General features: G+C 44.5%; 3 protein-coding genes and 1 non-coding gene across 7 annotated transcripts in view; 1 reads left to right on the plus strand and 3 right to left on the minus strand.

The window, feature by feature from the left end:
- The window catches only part of DARS2 (aspartyl-tRNA synthetase 2, mitochondrial), a 20,009-nt gene extending 19,445 nt beyond the window's left edge, over window positions 1-564 (minus strand). Inside the window, exon 1 of one of the 2 annotated variants that reach the window (XM_071219937.1) lies at window positions 347-564. In XM_071219937.1, coding sequence (XP_071076038.1) covers window positions 347-368 — 22 coding nt within the window. In that variant the 5' untranslated portion in view covers window positions 369-564. Of the gene's footprint in view, window position 1 lies in introns of both variants that reach the window. The other variant, XM_024553314.3, reaches the window with a different exon arrangement.
- CENPL (centromere protein L) lies at window positions 533-13,164 on the plus strand. Of its 3 annotated transcripts, none has more exons than XM_045189507.2 (5): window positions 533-667; window positions 2,015-2,191; window positions 4,218-4,469; window positions 6,896-7,438; window positions 9,521-13,164. In XM_045189507.2, the coding sequence occupies exons 2-5, from the start codon at window positions 2,018-2,020 to the stop codon at window positions 9,590-9,592; spliced, it is 1,041 nt and encodes a 346-aa protein (XP_045045442.2). In that variant the 5' UTR covers window positions 533-667; window positions 2,015-2,017; the 3' UTR covers window positions 9,593-13,164. The 3 variants fall into 3 exon arrangements, with proteins under 3 accessions (XP_045045442.2, XP_045045440.2, XP_024407590.2); XM_045189505.2 differs by having other exon boundaries at window positions 627-715; XM_024551822.4 differs by lacking the exon at window positions 533-667 and adding an exon at window positions 697-1,433 and having other exon boundaries at window positions 9,521-13,146.
- Window positions 13,149-19,061, minus strand: part of KLHL20 (kelch like family member 20) — a 36,878-nt gene continuing 30,965 nt past the window's right edge. The window contains exon 12 of the mRNA XM_024553325.3: window positions 13,149-18,477. Within this exon, the coding sequence (XP_024409093.1) occupies window positions 18,393-18,477 (85 nt within the window). The 3' untranslated portion in view covers window positions 13,149-18,392. The remainder of the gene's footprint in view (window positions 18,478-19,061) is intronic.
- LOC112299202 (small nucleolar RNA SNORA32) lies at window positions 18,924-19,042 on the minus strand. The gene has a single exon (XR_002974235.1). It is a non-coding gene; the product is annotated as a small nucleolar RNA SNORA32 (small nucleolar RNA).

Here is a 19,061-nt window from a genome sequence, read left to right on the forward strand (position 1 = left end):
CCTGGAACTCTCCGCTGTGAACTCAGTGTCAGACTTCTGGAGAGAGACCCCCAGAGCAGCCGGGCGACCTTTCCGGTGGGTGTGGCTACACCCCTATTTAGCCGAGTTAACCAACTGGAGAACATGTTGGAGCTGCAGGAGGGCGAGAGACGCTTACGAATCCCACAGTACCGGTGTTAAGTTGTGGTCAACAATCATTTTTGTAAATACACACGAATCCCTTAAAGTGCCAGGAGTTCCCACTCTCTGCTCCGATATGTAAGCCCTTCTCCGCGGAACACGTGTCTAGGCACTAGATCGATCTGCAAGGTCTTTGGGGCCCTTGGCAAGTGGGTAGAAGAAAGACCTTTGCCCCCCTCTGCACGCATCAGTTTCCACTCGTATTAACAAACACAATTGCGGCCAGATGTGCCAGAACGCGTCCCCTCAGCAGCGCAAGGCGTGATCCCGCGATCACGCAGAGACGGAAGGGGCAGGTCATCACGCGAACCCGGTGCCTTTCCCTTCCTTCCACGCCTCCCCGAAGGTTCCTGCGGGAGAAGCGGAAAACAGGAAGAACTCAGCCTCGCGTTTCAAATCTCCTGGCGCCGACCTCGGATCTTCATGATGAGGAAGAGTGCAAATCCCAAACTTTCTGAGGGTCCGAACCCACTCGTAGGTTGCCCAGGTGAGGCGAAGTGCTCCTCCCAGAGCCCCGCAAGCGCCCCAGATTACGGTGAGCACGAGCAACCAATCAGCGCAGAGGAGCTGCCGCCATGCTTAGTGCGGCCGGAAGTTGGAAGGAAAGCTTCACGTCGGTAGGAAAGCGGTAGTGTAGAGGAACCGCCGCGCGCTTAGAAAACTTGAGGCTAGTGGTTAGGTCGCTCGAACGTGCCCTCAGTAAAAATGGCCACCTTAGTGGCTTCACTGACATGGAATTGGCACCCTGGAGGCTTCCGGTGACGGGCCGCGGAGCGAGGCGGGAAACAGTTTTAAACTGAGGCGGTGGCTAGGGAGTCAATTGCGGCTTCTCAACGGCGGGATTTTGCAGCTGTCCTTGCTTGGCACCCGAGGGGCTCAGGTGTAAAGTGCGAGGCGGGACACACCGTTCCTCTCCGCGGGCAGAGGCTGACTCGGCAGGAGCGAGGGTGGCAGAGCTGGGCGTCTGACTGTGCGGAAATGTCCGTCAGGGTCAAGTCGCTGGGCTCTCCTGGCGTCTGAGGGAGCGGAGGTCTCCCTAGTGGGCACGTTTGTGTCCCTGGTGAACCCGCGTATCGTGGAGCGCAAGATAACTTGGGAGGGCCAAGTGTTCCTCCGGCCTCGCCCTTAGCTGCCATTTGGGCGGCCTTCCCCCCACTTCTGGGGATTTCATCCTGGGCGAAGTGTTGGGTCCAGTTTTGAAGAATGCTTCGTGCAGCCGGCATGGGTGACAGCGTCATCGCGGCATTTCATTGGTAAGTTGCTTTCTATTGGCCCGGGACTGGCAGTGAACTTGATAGTTCAACCTGTTGTGTGGTTGTTACCTTTTCAGTTCAGTGCGTTTCGGTGTGTCCCCAGCGCCCGGCTGAGCCCTGGCCGCGGGGCGGTCGACTTCAAGGCGTTGGTGGCGATTGTCAGGGTTGCTTCCTCCGCTGATGCAGCGCACGAAAAACAGCAACGTTGTGGCCGTGCGCTCTGCCCAGAGGACTTGGCGGGAGAGCTGGCGACTTTGAAACTAATTTTTTAAATTTAAGAAACGACTTAGTAAATGCATATACTGTACCCGGGTTTCGAGTTGTATTTGTTCACTTACGTGTGGCTGGTATGCAGTGTCACATTGGTCCTGTTAGTTGTGCGTGTGCAGTACAGCGCCCTGACACTTGCATACTCGGGCACGTGACCTTTCCACTGGTTCGGGGGGGCCTGTGTCACCTCGCACACTCGACACTGCTATTGACTGCGATCCCTTCACCCTGTTCACCCTTCCCCCCACCCCTGCCCTTTGGCGACGAACTTTCCTCGGCTCAGAACTCCGGCTTTCGTCCTTTTTGTGTAGACCATGGATGCCTACCGCACTCCGGAATCGACTCGCAGACGGAGAGCGTCGTCGAGGCTGAAGGAGTACGTGGCAGGTGCCACCCCCGTGCAGAAACGGCTGGAGTCGGTCCGCAAGCAGACCTCGCTGGTGCCGACCTCCCCGCCTCGCAGGGTTCCCGGGCGGCCGCGGTTGCCGGTAGGCTTTTGCGTCCCTCCGCGTCCTTCAGGGACCGAGAGGGGCGTGCGCCACAAGCTTCAGTTTCTGTTGCTCTCTCGGGCGGTAGTATTTGCTCGGTCGCTCAGGGAATACAGTAGAGGAGGAACAGCCAGAGGAAACAGTTATTTGTACCATTAGCTCCTGCTTTGTCACGTCTTTTCAGCCCCTGTCATCCGGAGCGTCCCCACACTGTGTCTTTTGTGGCCTCGACACTTCTGGGGAGGACGGCGTCCTCCTCTCTGCTTTTGAAGTAGAATGCGCCTCACTCTGTCTTCGTGGGATGTTTCTTTCCCCTGGTGATGGGGCCGAGCTGCGAGCTCTCGGCTGGGACGCTCGGGAGGTGCTGTCGTGTCCTAGGGGAGTGGCCTCTGCTGCCACACTGGTGGTGTCCATTCTGGTCGCCCTGTGAGCCCCCGGGCGGTCGGTGGGGTGACACTAAGGTGACGCGGGTATCATGGTACTCGCCCAAAGTTCCTCCTGATACTGGCAAGACAGCAATTTCCCATCTCCCTCTGCTCCCTGCTCACCAGCCAGCTTGGGCGTTCTCTTTCGAGCCCTTCTCATTTCTCCTCCACGTGTTTATCTGCCGGGGAGAACTCATGCATTCCTGTTTTTCGGATTTTTGTAACTCATCGCCCAGTAATTTGGTTGTTTAAATTGGCCCAGATCTCCGGCGGCGTCACGCCGGCTCCTGATCACTGGTGAGCGACCCGGAGGTGTGCCCCGCTGGTAACGTGCGATTTTACTGGAACGCGAAGTACAGTCCCAGGCAGTGCCAGCCTGGCCCGTGGCTCTGAGTCACTCGGCAGGGAGCGGGGCTGAGAGGCGCTCCCAGCGCCTCGCTGCTTTGTTGTCTCGTCCGCGCTCCGTGCCCAGGGTCTGTCGGGACGTGAGAAAATCTTTGCTTCTTTGTGAAAACGTTCTTAAAGAAAAATTAACTAGTGCGGGTAATGAGAAGTGATGGCTCCTAACCAGAGAACAGACATTGTGTATAAATTAAAGTTTGGAATGTCCAATTCGGTGCTCCCTTATGTCTGTGATACAAACAATTTTGCCATACATTTTGATAGTAATAAGAAAAAAGTTCATGACTTTTATATAGAAGTTTATAACCATTTCCATGAGTTCTCTAGTCAGAGCAAGTGTTTTCGTAAGTAGGCGACGGTAGTGGAAGTTCTCCGAGATAGCGGTGAGACTGTCGGAAGTACGCAGGGATTGTGTAGCAACCGCAGTCCGGAGTAAAGCTGGGAGCCGGTAGGGTGTCTGCGAAGGCGCCCGGTGGTGCCGTAGGGCCGACACAGGTGACCTGCTTCTGTTTCTCACGGTCCCTGTGGCTCTGGCAGAGCACGGCAGAAATGCCCCCGGTACCTTTTATTTAATGTACCAAATGAGGCACTGGGTCAGAGAGGGTTTACTGCCAAGCAGTTTAAAAAATTAATTAAAACCAGTCAGATTAGTTGCTCTGGGAATAATTACTATTTTCAAATCTATAATTTTAAGTTTCTAAAAGTGAACCATAAAACTTCATTCAATTAATGCTTTTTGAACACCTGCCCTAGATGGCACTGTTCTAGGTGCTGAAAGGTGGTAGGGAACAAAGTAAACCAAATCCCTGATTTCATTGAATGCATACTGTAGTAGTGAAGACAGGCAATAAAAATGAGACAAATCTGTAATATCAGACAGTAATAAATGCTGTGAAAGTTTGGAGTGGGTATGGGTGCTTTAGATAGGGTGGCGTCCAGTGACCTTTGGGCAGAGAGCCGATTGAAGGGAAGGGACACGCTGTGTGACCCCCCGTGGGAAGAGAATACCGAAAGGAGGGTGCAGCAACAGTGAAGGTCTGTTCAAGGATCTTCAAAGAGCCTTGCAAACCCCAGTTTGGCTGGAGTGCAAAGAGCAGGTACCCAGTCATAGATTTGTATTAAATACTACGATTAAGTTTTTATTTACTAAAGTTTCCTAATTCTTAAGCTTCTTTTGTTGTGATTTTTTTTTTTTTTAGGAAGATGTTGATCCTCAAAAGGTTGCATTCCTTCTGCATAAGCAGTGGACTCTATATAGTTTAACTCCCCTGTATAAATTCTCCTACGCTAATCTCAAAGAGTATTCGAAACTCCTGAGTGCATTTGTTGCTGCTGAAAAGCAGAAAGGACTTGCTGTGGAAGTGGGCGACGACTTGAACATCGGAGTGACGTTCTCTGCTCTCCTGGGAGTGAAAGGAACGCAGAGAGACCCCGACGCTTTTCTTGTCCAGGTACAGTGTGTCAGCGGTACTTGGTTCCGAGGGGAAAAGAATCTGCCTTGTTCTGGTTTGGAAATCATGGTGATTTTTACTGTTTAAAAATTTTTTAAGCTTGTGACTTATGACTCTTTTTGTCTTATTTGACCAAATTAAGGTAATTAGATATGGTCAACTTAAAAGTTTTTTCTATTACAGTACAGGGTGGGGCAAAAGTAGGTTTACAACTGTGAGTCAGTGAAACAGTTTATTCTTGTATAATTATTTATTAATTATTGTATTAATGTCCATATGAACCACTATAAAACCTACTTTTGCCCCATACTATATAAGCATGTTTATTTTAGAAAACTTTGAAAATACATAAAATACAAAGAAAGTTAAAAACCACAGTTTAACATTTTGGTATCCTTCTTTTTGTCAGTATCCAACCTGAATAGGCCTACATCTATTAAAGAAATTGAATTAATAATTAATAACCTTTCAAAACAGAAAACCCCAGGCTCAGATAGGTTCACTGAATGCTATCAAACGTTTAGGAGGAAAGTATACCAATTATCTACATTCTCTTTCAGAGAATTGAAGCAGAGGGGATGCTTTCTAACTCATTCTGTGAGGTCAGCATTACGCTAAACCAGAACCAGACCAAGACATTAGAAGAAGGGAAAACTACACATCAACCTTTGGCTACTTGTATCAAGATTGGGATCACATTGCCCATACTTATTTGCACTATGGCTTTTTTACTAATAATGTTGAAGATAATTACTCATGTCATTAGGAAGTTTACAGTTCTGTGATTTTTACTGGGATTAAATTCCAGAAGTAGAAAAAAGGTAACCAAAAAAAGGTAACATATTACACATTGTGATATCATGTTAAGTTACTCTCAGAAATGTAACATTTTATATTCCTTCCTTTACGCAGTGTATAAAAGTAATATGATTATTGTTTGATTCATTACAAAACAGGATTTTTTATGGCTGAGTAGGATTCCACTGTGTGAATGTCCCACAGTTGTTGTATCCACTCATCCACTGGTGGCACTTGGGCTGCTTCCGTATCTTGGCGATTGTAAATAACACTGCAATGAACATAGGGGTGCTTATGTTCTTTCGAATTCGTGTTTGGGGTTCCTCTGGATATATTCCCAGAAGTGGGATCACTGGTTCAAAAGGCAGATCCATTTTCAATGTTCTGAGGTATCTATACTGCCTTCCACAGTGGCTGCCCCAGTCAAGTTTAATGAAAACATCTATGAATATCTGGAAAGCAGGTTTTTCATGTTATTGACAAATTTAAAGTCTGAATGTTTAAGTCAGTCTGCTGGAAAATCAAAATTTTAAAAGATCTCAATAGATTGGCACATGGGCAAGTTGAAAGAGATTGAAATTTTAATAGGGATAAGTTGGCTGTCTCAGTAGAGGTTGGGGTAGGGATTTACCTGTTAACAGGAAAATTGAGTATGTGGGGCTCTAATTTGTGTAAAGCTGTGACTAAAAACCAGAAAACTGCTGCAATCTAAGGTTATATTGATAGGAGTGTAATCTAGCTTAAAGCTGATGGTAGTCCTGTAATCAGGCCTTTTTGAAGAAATTATATTCGCACGTGTTCACCCACAGAGAATTTCAGAGAAGAGTGACCGGGATTATGTGAGACTTGAACATATGTCACAGGAGGAAAGGTCGAAGATAGTGGAGATATTGAACTTGGCAGCACATGTGATAGGGGTCAGGTATTTGAAGGGTGTTTCCTGTAGAACAGACACTAAGTAGATTTTGCTTAGTTCTTCATGCATGCGAGGAAGAAAGCGGGACCGGTGGGTGGAAACTACGTGAGAGAACACTTGAAGGTGATAGAAAGGGCTGCCGTAGGAAGTGTTGACGTTTTCTTCCGTGCAAGAGTTCGAGCACATTGCATCTGGTGACAGTGGAAGCTGTCCTTTCTGAAGTTGAGGGGTTTTTCGCGATACTGTACCTGGTTGCACCATATTGGCATCTTTTACTTTGCAGTTTCGTTGTGTGAAGATCTTGCCATATACCATGTCTCTAGTGTATAAGAATATTAGGAAAAAGCTCAGTGAACTTGATAAACCCTAATAATGATTAGGGGCACTATTCTGTGTGTTTTTTCATAAATAATATATCTTCTTATTTTTAAATAGACTCATTAATTTTGAGATGATGTAATTTAGGAGTAAGTTTACTTTTAAAGGGTATTTTTTAAAAGTTTATTTTTTAGAGGGAGGGGAAAGGAGGGAGAAAGAGGGAGAGGAACATTGATGTGAGAGAGGAGCATCGTTGGGCTGCCTCCTGTATGTGCCCCGACTGTGACCTTTTGCTTTGTGGGGTGATGCCCAACCCACTGAGCTACACCGGTCAGAGCAGGAGTAAGTGTACTTTTGAACTTAAAGAGCCTGTTTTCATTTTCATTCTTTGTAGATTCTATCAAAATCTCAGTTGCCATCTGAGAGCAGAGAAGGCAAAGTGTTGTGGACTGGTTGGTTCTGCTGTGTATGTGGAGACAGTCTTCTGGAGACCGTTCCAGAAGACTTCACCTGCCTACCCTTGTTCCTGGCAAGTGGAGCAGAGACTAATACCGCCCTAGTTGGAACCTGGTTTCAGAAGACTTTCGACTGCTGTTTCAGTCCCTTAGCCATCAGTGCGTTTAATCTTTCCTGGATGGCAGCTATGTGGACCGCATGCAAAGTGGACCGCTACACGGCCACCACTGAATTCCTTTGGTCCGTACCCTGTAGCCCTCAAAGTCTGGATATTTCTTATGCCATACACCCGGAAGATGCCAAGGCTTTGTGGGACAGTGTCCACAAAGCACCCGGGGAGGTCACCCAGGAGGAAGTTGACTTATTCATGGACTGCCTTTGTTCACATTTCTATAGGCATTTCAAAATTCATTTATCAGCCACCAGATTGGTTCGTGTTGCAACATCTGTAGCTTCAGCCCATACTGATGGAAAAATAAAGGTGAGTTTGAACAAACCTAGTTAAGTAATTTTTCCTTACTGTTGCAAAGTTTTCAAAGTGGATGATAATTGTATTTTCCACGTGGAAGAAACACTCTGAATGTCTACCACTTCAAGGCAGTAGGGAGATTGTAATTTATGCTTTATAAGAGATTTACTAAAAATTCTTTAGCTTTCTCAGTTCAGCTTTATTATGGAAAGAGACTATGCTGTGTGCTCCAGATTTTGGTAATACTATGAATTATTCTGTAGTAACTTCGAAACTTTCAAAACAGTTTCTGGCCAAACTTTGAAATAATCAGATAGAGTATTTTGTATGTTAGATAAGAAAACTATAGCCAGAAACATATAACCTGAGATACCATCTTTATATTTTAGGCTTTTCTATCCCTGCTGGAAAAGAAATGACAAAGTCATTGTTTTAATGAAGTCCTCTTAGAGGAAGTGTGAGAAATCAACTGAGAGTAGGCCCTTAAGTATATTGAAATACAACCACCATAAACACCCAGTGAATGCTGGCTTTGTCACTGTGCTAGGAGTTTAGCATGTCTTAACAGTGGTCGGGGTAACCCTGGTGTTAGGTGTTCCTATCCACATTTCATTTTTAAATGCGGCCAAGATAGGCTGAAGTACGTGTGCAAGTTAGCTCAGTGAGAGGGGAGCCGCGACCTGAAGGCGTAGTTCCCAGGTCCCAAGAAGTCCAGACTTGGTCTGTAAGCGCTCTGTCAGTGCTTTCCAAACTGGAGGGCGCAGTGCAGCAGTAGCCTGGGGAATAATTCTGATGGGAAGAGACCAGCTTTCAAAACAAAAAGAAATAGAAATTACAAAAATGAAAGTACCCTATGTGGTAAGGGTATACTTCATTTGTAGTGGGTCATGATGTTAAATTGATTACTTACTATGGTTTACAGTAAGGAATTTACAAGGTTATACTGTACCATGGGATTTTGACATTATAAAGGAAAATGCCATTTTAGCCCCTCAGAATTCAATGTTTTTGAAGACCTTATATCACAGGTGGCAGACACAAGGCCCATGGGCTGAATCTGGCCCTCTACCTTGTTTTATCCGGCCCAGCACCTTGTTTCTACCCGGCAGCAGCGCCAAGCTCCTTGCCCCTAGTTAAGGAGTAGTTACATTTACACAGTCCTGAAATCACATTCGGCCCTCTGAAGGCAACCGTGAGGCTGATGTGGCCCCCGGTGAACATGAGTTTGACACCCCTGCCGTATATATTTAAAAGTCTTGTTTCCATGTACACACACCCTGTTAGTAAACCACAGTTAAAAACTTACACAATGTGTTGGTGCCCATCTATGTATATGAGGGTGGCCCTTAACCACACTCATCTTACCTGGTCTATTCGAAACCTAAGAGCCTCTCTTCATGAAATAAGACTGCAGCCGGCTCTGAGGTTCAAATAATCCCACGATGATAGCTAACGTTTATTAAGCACCGAATTGTGCCCAGCATTATTAAGCGTTCCGTGCATGTGGTCTCCTTCACAACAACCTGTATACAGAGCCCATAAATTTACATAGCTTACAAAGAGGAAACTGACACAGGATAAGCAGGTGCCCCGCGATCACACAGCTGGTCAGTGGAGTTGGGATTTAAACTCAAAAGCTCATGCTTTCATCTACAACACCGCACTGCCTCTCAAAAATTTGGAATTAATGTATTAGCCAGGTCTCTGCCATCCGCTTCTGAGAAGAAGGAAGCTGTGGGACCTCTTTCTAGAAAATGAAGATACTCAATTTGCTTGTAAGTCCCAGGGGCTCATAGATGCCCCTCCGCTCGCTCTTGAGGCGGATCACGGGCCCACGCACGGAAGCCAGGGTCAATAAGAACCCTGGTCTAATGACTTCTAAGCACCATTGATGCAGTTGTAGGGTTACTACAGTCCCCGGTCTTCGTTAGGTGAAGTTTATTTGACTTAGCGCAGCAGTGGTTTTGGTTCCTGTTCATACCTTAGTTTGCAGATGCGGAATTTAAAATAACCTCGGAGTATGTATCAGATACAAACTGCTTTGTTATCATAATTCTATTTTAATTTTAAATGTTGTCCTTTTTTTCTTTTCAGATTCTGTGTCATAAATACCTTATTGGAGTGTTGGCATATTTGACAGAACTGGCCATTTTTCAAATCGACTGAGGCCTTGAGGGGACTGTACGTTATGGATAATACACCTTCTTCTCCTTGACCGTGTGCCCAACCGCTGTGCTGAGAGGGCCCACGAGGGCCCGCGGGGAGAAACAGGCCCCCGTCTGCGTCTGTGTCCTCACAGCGCCTTTGCACGTGCCCAGCAGGGAGCCAAGCAGGATCCCCACGAACAGGAGGTGGTGGGGGGTGAACCTCAGCCAGCTGCTCCTGTAACAGCCACGGTGCTCAGGCGCCAGTCTCTGCAAAAGGCTGAGTGTGATTTGTTGGCCGTCTTCCTAAGGAATATGTAATGTTTATTGTGTCAGCTTTTAGAATTCAAATGAGATGCCTCTAATGTTCAGTATTTCTGATTTGTGTCTATAAAACTTTTAACCCCTTGTAAGCATTTTAGACTTGCAGTCAGAGAGAATTCTGTCTTGTAAAGACATTCTCTCCTAGCACCGTTTTGCTGTAGAGAACTAGCAATCAAAAAGTCCTCTCTACAGAGGAAACTAAAGATGAATCTAGGTTTTTATAGCCACTAATATGCCTCTCTTTTTAATATTCTATCCTTATTGCAACGTTGAATTAAATAGTCACTTTTAAACTGAAGCAGTGTGTTCATCAGTGTCTTGGTGACAGGTCTTTAACGGATGTCTCAGGAATGGGAAGTCGCGGGCTCTTTCTCTGGCACAAAGCTTACAAACCAAGAATAATACAGAGTCATACAGTTGTACATTTGGAAGGCACTGGCGAACCTCTTTTGAGGACAGAGACTTTAACTTTCATGTCCATAATTTTGCTTTAAGCACAGTGCTTAGTAAATAACTAGATAAAATGAATGAATTTTAACCAACTCTTCCATTTTATAGATGGAAACTACAAAATCTACCAACTTTAGAGACTTGCCCAAGAGGTTATATCTAAATCTCTTTTTTTATCAATCATAACTGAGCATAGGAAGGTTTTGTCTTACGTTAGAAACCAGGTTTTAAAAATCTTGTTGGGAGGAAAGTTTAATAGGTTGTCATTCTAAAAACAAATATTAGCTTCTGGAGTGTGGTATCATTTCACATAATTGGGATCAGCAGAGGTAGTAGAAAAAGCAGGGCCTTGGAGTCAGACATTCATTCATTCAACTAATGTTAAGTTTCTGCTCTGCACTTAGAATTGTATCGGGTGACAGGGCTGTAGCAGGGAAAGCAGAAGAGATCCCTGTCCTGGGATACTGCAGTGGAGGAAGGCACAAGAGAACTCATTTCCTGGGGAGACGAGTGCTGTGGAGAAAATAAGGCGGTGCGCTAAGCGGTAGGGTGACTGGAGCAGGCCTGCTTTGGGGACAGGTGTCCAAGAAGGGCCCTCTGAGGGAGTGACAGGTGAGCTGAGTCCTGAGTGATGAGCGGGAACCAGGCACGGGAAGACCTGAGGGTGGCACGGGAAGACCGTGCACGGCAGGTGACACTGCTGGAGGGAAGGCCTCGGGACAGGTCAGGGCTCAGCCTGTTGGAGGAGGAAAGGGAACGTGTGTGGCTGGGACACGGTGCATGAGAGTGGAGCAGCGTGAGACAGAGCTGGGGAGATGGAGCGGCAGAGCTTCCTCCCAGTGTGGTGTCTCCCCACAGTTGGCTGGGCACGTGGCTGCCCAGAGTAGGGATGACGTTTTCCAGCCTTTCTCACCGGTGGTCTCTTGAGTTCTCACCCAGGGCATGTCAGTGTCGAGTGGAGCTTCCAGGATTCCTCCTTAAAACACGGCGGGCTTATATATCCCTTGCCCTTGTCTTCCAGCTTTGCTGCTTGGAACACATGTGACTGGAACTCCAGCTGCTCTTTTAGGTCGCAGGGATGAGGGTCAGGTCCTAAGGATCGGGGGACAGGGCCTGGCAGGGATTTGTGCCCTGAGGGCTTCTTGAAGCTGAACCCCAGTACCAGCCTGGGGTGGTCTTCCTGCAGACTTCTGTGTCAGAGAAGCACACTTCCCCCGTGTTTCAGCTGTTGCCGTTTTGTATCTCTTGCCCATAACCAGACTGCATCCTGACTCAGAGAAGCAAGAGTCACATCATCTAAGTTTTTATCGGTACTGTGAAGAGACGGGGCTTTATACTAAATGCAGTGGGAAGCCACTGAAGTTTTAAGCAGGAGAGGAATATGACCCACTTTGTATTTTATAAGGTATAGAATGAGCTGTAGGTGAACGAGAGTGGGAGAGGGAAGATAGTGACAAGGTGGTTAGAAATGGCACAACGTCTATTGAGAAGTTAGCGATTGACTGTCAAAATTATGTGTGGTTTGCCCTTTGACCACCTACCCCGTCTGGGATTCTGCCCCCCAAATTTACTGGCAAAAATACAAAATGGAGCCTGCACAGGACTATTTATTACAACAATAAGGCTAAAAACAATCCACATGCCCATCAGAGGGGGATTTGTTGAGTAAATTATGGGGTAGCTCCCAATAAATTACCACTATGCAACTATAAAAAGGTTCGAGGCAGGTATCGAATAGTGCGATCGCTAGAATCTATTATGTGAAGGCAGAATGTGGGCAGAGTGTACGGTATGGAAGGAATGGGGGGATATATTGTGTATTTCCTTAAAGAAAAAGGACGAGTCAAAAACTAGCAAAGTGGTTATTCATAGAGGACAGGAAGGAACTGGGTAGGGGGACAGGAATGGAAAGGCTTCTCTGAATGTTCCCTGTTTATAGTTTAGAAGCATGTAAGTGGTTTATATAATTATGAAACTATTAGGTCCAAAAGGAAAAAAACAAAGCAATCCTTAAAAGCTGAAAATGAACTAAACATACTAAGTTCATGCTATAATCACATAAAGAACTATTTTTAGTATCTTTTAACTACTTCTATTTTGACTCTACATTGTCAGTGGTCCATGTCCTAGGAAAAGAAGAACAGCAAAGGAATCTGAAAGTGCATTCAGTTATATTTTTATTAATATTGGTATCATTTTACCACTATTTATATGATAAAACACGTAACTATAACACAGTTAGGAACCAGATTTACGGTATAAAAGATACACAAATTGTAAAATCAGGTAGGCTAAGTAGAAACTATAACATTAAATTTGAGTTGGAAATATCAGAATGAACTCATTTGTTTTTGAAATGCAGAAGTTTAAGTTTTGATGAAGTCCAGTTTATCCATTTTTTCCACTATTGTTCTTTCGGTGTTATATCGAAAACATCATGGCTAACCCTTAAGTCCTGAAGATTTACTCTCATGTTTTCTTCTCAGGGTTTTATAATTTTAGCTCTTAAATTTAGATCTATAATCCATTTTGGGTTACTTTTTATGTATGGTGTGAGGTAAGCATCCAGATTCATCACTGTGCATGTGGATTCTCATTTGCTCCATCACCATTTACTGGGAAGATAATTTTCCCATTGAACTGTGTTACCTTTCCTAGAAGTCGACTGGCCGAGGCTGTTGGTTTCTGGGCTCTCCGTCCTACTTCCCTGACCTGTATGTAGCACGCCAGTCCCCGGCCGCTCTCACACTGTCCTGACGACCGTGGATTTGCAGTGCGCTTTCGAGTCAGAAAGCGTGCTCTTCTAGCTTTATTCTTTTTTCCAGCATGTTTTGGCTCTTCTGGGTCTTTTGCAATTTTATAAAAATTTTAGCATTTGTTGGTCAATTTCTATAAATAAGTTAGCTGGGATATTGATAGTGATTGTTTTGAATCTGTAAATACATTTGGGGAGTATCATCATAATTTTATTAAATTTTCCAATCTATGAATGTGGGATATCTTTCCATTTATTTAAATCTTTCACAATTTCCTTCAACTATGTTTTATAGTTTTCAGCATACAAAGATTGCATTTTGTTAAACTTATTCTGAAATACTACTTTTTTATGCTATTTAGAAGTGTTTTCTTATTTTGGACCGTTTGTTACTGATGCACAGAAATGCAATTGATTTTGTATATTGCTTTTGTGTCCTGTGACCTTGCTGAACTTGTTCGGGCTAGTATTTTCAGTGAATTCCGTAGGACTTTCTAGATACAAGATTGGTGTCATTTGTGAATAAAGAGTTTTACTTTTTAATTTCAATCTGAATGCGTATTTTTTTTTATGCTAAACTGCTTTGGCTAGACTCTTCAGTATAAGAAATGGAAGTGGTGAGAATCTACATCTTGTTAGTGATCTTAATGAGAAAGCATTTAATAGGATGTTAAGTGCCTCATAAGTGCCTTTATCAGCTTAAAGCAGCATTCTTCTATTCCTAATTTGCTGGGGGGTTTTATGAGTGGATGTTGAATGTTGCCAAATTTCTTTTTCTGCATGTTATGATTCATAATTTATTTTTTTTTAAATTCAAAACTACACTCCACTTCTGGTTTCCAGTGTCTTATGGAAAGAGTTTGGAAGTTGCCATCCTGTCCTAGCAACAAGTAAACAGGTGAACAGATGGACAAAACAACTCTTCCTAGATGCCCAGGAGAGACGAGGACACAGGGCAAATGGCAGGGAGTCACAGCTTCCCGGAGTGGAAACCGCACAGGCACCAGGACCAGGGTAAGCAGACCAGAACTGTGACTGCTGAAGTGCTGGAGGCTCCGTGCGGACAACTCTCAGAATGAAAATCCCCAGGGGTCCAGGTGCAGCGTGGTGGAAATCACTGTGCAAGTGAGTTAGCAAAACGTTCTGTGTTACAGCAGTGTCTGTCTTTCACTCCATAAAAGCTGAGTCCTCCAAACGCTTTGCCAGTGATGTAGTTCCTGGGTCTCTATCTGTGAATCACAGCCGTATGAATTGCTCCCCTTGGGGACGTCCCTGTTTACCGAGAGTCTAAGCCCTAGAATTTTGTTCTTGTTATTCTTCTCCTTTTCTTCCATATAGGTGACACCAGAGCCTTGAGAAATACGTGATTTTGCCTTGAAGACTGGCTGCTAACGATGCAGTACTATGTAAGGGTCTCAAAAATGTTTATAGTTTTTCAACGTAACCAGACTACTTAAGGTTTCAAACTACTAATTGGTTTCAGGCAGTTTAGGGTGGGCCTGCGGTAGCAGTGGGGCAGAGAAAGAGGAGTGGAGGGGGAGTTTGGGCAACTGATTTCTAATGTTGGTTCCATCACTGAATGTTTACTCTGGGGAAAGGCTTCTGGGTTTTCCATCTTAGAGCAAAGAAACAAATGGGTGTGGACCAGATGACTGTTGAGTCCTAGCTCAAAATTGTATGATTCTAAGTCCTATACCAGAAAGTAAGTTTAGTGCTTAGGAAATGTTATAGTAAATATTTATAATTAATGTATAAAATAAACTAATATAAACATTAATGTTATAAAACTTTTTATATAAAATATAACTCTAGCTGGCAATCCCTTTATTCATTCAGGTTTGTGAAAGTACTTATAACTTTACATAAAAGAAATATAAATGATATAGAAACAGAAAACCTAATTAGCAAAGATACAAACACTAAAAATTTTTATGGTAAGTACTATCTTTATTTTAAAAAGTTATACATGCTAGAAAAAAGCATAAATGATACACGTAAACAATTGTTTACCAAATACTTATTTCTTTCCTTGTGAAGGTGCAAATGATTTTTAAATGTAAACACAAAAGTTGCCAAACATTTTTTAGTCAGGGCTTGGGGGAGGAGGAAAAGGTTATTCCTTTTGTTGTGGATAAAGTCTTATTTAAAGATTTTCCTGCACAAGGTCTATGAACACAATGACAACCACTGAAATCGTATCACTTTTTCCTTGGAACTTTCTAACTTTGCTTCCCAAGTGCAATGAGAGAGTAGTAACAGTGGCGTTATAGAATGAGGATGATACAGTTGTACAAAAGAAGAAGACAGCAGTGAAGTGCCTCAGTTGGTTTTACACCATTCCCACGTACCGTCACCCAAACTGAAGACTTCGTTCCTTGGAGGCTGTGATTGCAGGCGAGCCTCCGCTTCCGCAGGCCTGAGCATCAGGTGTAAACTGCACAACAGGGTTCACTGCTGGGGACAGGACACTTCCCCCGCCGATCCTTGGGAGCAGTATGAAAATCGGAAGGAGAGTTGCTTCAGTCAGTCCATGTGTTTCTGAGTGAAAACATGCAGAGCAGCACATGACACCATCGGGGGACTCCCGAGACAGGACGTGAGCGTCATGTACTGCTTTTGCAGAGGCACTGAGCAGGGCTCCAGCTCAATCAGAAACTAGGAAAATACTGTGCAAAAAAAAGACTTTCGCAAGGACTGTGGCAGCAGAGGGGCACGCAAGGCCGGTTTTCCACCTGCTGTCAAAGGATGAAGCCAGTGTGTTCATAAATTGAGAGCAAAAGGAAATGGACACACAGTAGACAATGAGATCCTATGTCACAAGAAACAAAGGATACTGAGGAAAAAGGTATGAAAGGAAAGAACCAAGATGGCGGCGTAGGTAGACACACTGCGCCTCCTCGCACAACCAGAACTGACAGAGAATCGAACAGCAAGGGGGACCGACACCAAGGAAATAGAAAATAAACATTCATCCAGACTGGTAGGAGGGGCGGAGACGGGCACCGGGGTGGAGAGGACTCTCGTGGCTGTGGCAGGACTGACACTGGCGGAGTGTGGGACAAATGGCGCAGGCAGTCCGAGCACTAGCAGACCCTGCAGCCCCACATTTGCACGGATAAACCCAGAGGGCCGGACTCAGAGTGGCAGAGAGTGGGGCAGGCAGAGTGGCAGGTAGCACCACATTCGCCCACAGATAAACCGGACGAACGGCGGGCAGCGAAGCAGACCGGGCAACCCAGGGCTCCAGCTCAGGGAAATAAAGCCTCAAACCTCTGATTGAAAGCGCCCCTGGGGGTTGGGGCGGCAGCAAGAGACTCCCAGCCTCACAGGAGAGGTCGTTGGAGAGACCCACAGGGGCCTAGAGTGTGCACGGGCCCACTTACTCGGGAACCAGCACCAGAGGGGCCCAGTTTGTGGGTATTGGAGTGAAAGATTGAAATCCGGAGGAGAGTGAGGCAGACGCCATTGCTCCCACTCGGCCCCTCCCCCACGTACAGCGTCACAGCTCAGCGACCAGCATTACCCCGCCCCGGTGAGGCTCCGCCCCTTAAAGTAACAGATGCACTAAGACAAACAAACAAAAAATGGCCCAAATGACAGAACACTTCAAAGCTCCAGAAAAAATACCACTAAGCGACGAAGAGATAGCCAACCTATCGGAGGCACAGTTCAAAGCACTGGTTATCAATATGCTCACAGACTTGGTTGAATCTGTTCGAAAAACAGATGAAAAAATGAAGCCTATGCTAAGAGAAACAAAGGACAATGTACAGGGAACCAATAGTGATGAAAAGGAAACTGGAACTCAAATCAATGGTATGGACCAGAAGGAAGAAAGAAACATCCAACCAGAAAAGAATGAAGAAACAAGAACCTGGAAAAATGAGGAGAGGCTTAGGAACCTCCAGGACACCTTGAAACGTTCCAACATCTGAATTATAGGGGTGCCAGAAGGAGAAGAGGAAGAACAAAAAATTGAAAACTTATTTGAACAAATAATGAAGGAGAACTTCCCCGATCTGGCAAAGAAAATAGACTTCCGGGAAGTCCAGGAAGCTCAGAGAGTCCCAAAGAAGCTGGACCCAAGGAGGAACACAACAAGGCACATCATAATCACATTAGCCAAGATGAAACGCAAGGACCTACATCCAAGATTACTGTATCCAGCAAAGCTATCATTTAGAATGGAAGGGAAGATAAAGTGCTTCTCCGATAAGGTCAAGTTAAAGAAGCTCATCATCACCAAGCCCTTATTATATGAACTGTTAAAGGGAGTTACCTAAGAAAAAGAAGATCAAAAATAGGAACAGTAAAAATGACAGCAAACTCACAGTTATTAATGACCACACATAAAACAAAAACGAGAGCAAACTAGGCAAACAGCTAGAACATGAGGGTTGTCAATAAGGGAGTGGGAGGGGGAGAGGGGGGTAAAGGTACAGAGAATAAGTAGCATAGATGATAGGTGGAAAAAAAACAGGGGGAGGGTAAAAATAGTGTAGGAAATGTAGAAGCCAAATAACTTATAAGTATGATCCATGGACATGAACTATGGGGGGGGGATGTGGGAGGGAGGGGGTGGGCAGGGTGGAGTGGAGTGGGGGGGGAAATGGGACAACTGTAATAGCATAATCAATAAATATATTTAAAAAAAAAAAAAGACTTTCAATCTAGCAGAAAACAAGCTCATATGGAAAAAAGAAACAAGCTGCAGAGTTCCACTGGCGAAAACTTTCAGAGTCCTGGTTTTACTGATTTAGTATTTCTTTTGAGTTTTACTAGTTAAAATGAGATGCTTCATTTTTAAAAAGGTTTTCAAGTCTTCTGGTGCTTAGTGCAAGAACGATGGCTAACTTACACACTTCGCATATGACCTCTGTCACTGTGGTCCTTGTAGGGAGTGGGTGGAGTCAGAGGATGGAGTGCCTAGAGGTAACAGCTGGATCATGTGTAGCTCTTCTCCCCTTACTAGCATTTTCAAACTCGGTATCTTAAAATAATATTTTACTGCTTGGAATTTTTATCTTTTTTGGTTAGGAGGGAAACTAAAAAAAAAAAAAAATCCATGAAAAATTTAAACCAAAAATAAATGTTGTGCACAGAACTGAAAAGTACTGTGCAAAAATGGCATCCTATGAGTAAAGTACTTTCACTGTGTTGATATTTGTATTTCCATAGGTTGAGGCACCGGCAAAGAATAAAATTTGTTCTAGTGTTTTCTCGAGCTGTAGAAAGCTCCAAAGTCAAGGTGCTCCAGAATACAGCGGAGCATCCACAACTGTCTTCCAGATGTTCACCATATGTGGGATTCACAATGAGTCATTTTAATAACTCCTACACCACCCCCCAGCCGACGGTAATTCATCCCGCCGTATAACCTGCAAGGAAAGGAAAGAAACAAATTCAGGTTTCTAATTGGAAAAAGAACCGTTTCTCCCATAACTAAGATGTTACTAAAACATTTTTCTATGTTTGTATCACAACTAGTATCTTTAGCTCTCACACATCTCTTCCAAAGATCAGCAGCTAGAATTGAGCACTGGCAGGTGGCGGAATTATTTCAGACACTGAATGAAATGCTCTCACTTACAAGGGACTGTTTTAATAAGAGTAGACATGACCTTTATACCTGTTACTTCTCACATCATAATGTATGACTTTACACCTAGACTGCCGAAAATCATACAGAATCACAGATTCTATGTGTTTGTGTCTAGTTTGGGCCTGGGCTATATTATTTTCACACCCACACTTTAAACTACATATATATATATTTACTGAGTAAGAAAAAGTAATTTATATTTTTATATGTATACATGATGTTTAATGTTCCCCATAGGCTGAATGCTGGCAACGTAGCAGAAAGAAAACTTGGTGGGAAAATGTTTTGTGGTCATGTCCACGGCACATGAGAACTGCAATTGGAAAGCCTGGTAATGAACTTAATGAACAGGCTGTGAAA

This window comes from Desmodus rotundus, chromosome 12 (genome assembly GCF_022682495.2).
Source record: "Desmodus rotundus isolate HL8 chromosome 12, HLdesRot8A.1, whole genome shotgun sequence".
Lineage (NCBI taxonomy): Eukaryota > Metazoa > Chordata > Mammalia > Chiroptera > Phyllostomidae > Desmodus > Desmodus rotundus.

Bases quoted from the DNA above. Each gene is read 5' to 3' on its own strand.
- CENPL (XM_045189507.2), top strand. From the start codon at position 2,018: ATGGATGCCTACCGCACTCCGGAATCGACTCGCAGACGGAGAGCGTCG. The intron at 2,192-4,217 runs GTAGGCTTTTGC...TTTTTTTTTTAG, and splicing joins CCGGGCGGCCGCGGTTGCCG to GAAGATGTTGATCCTCAAAA. The intron at 4,470-6,895 runs GTACAGTGTGTC...CATTCTTTGTAG, and splicing joins CCGACGCTTTTCTTGTCCAG to ATTCTATCAAAATCTCAGTT.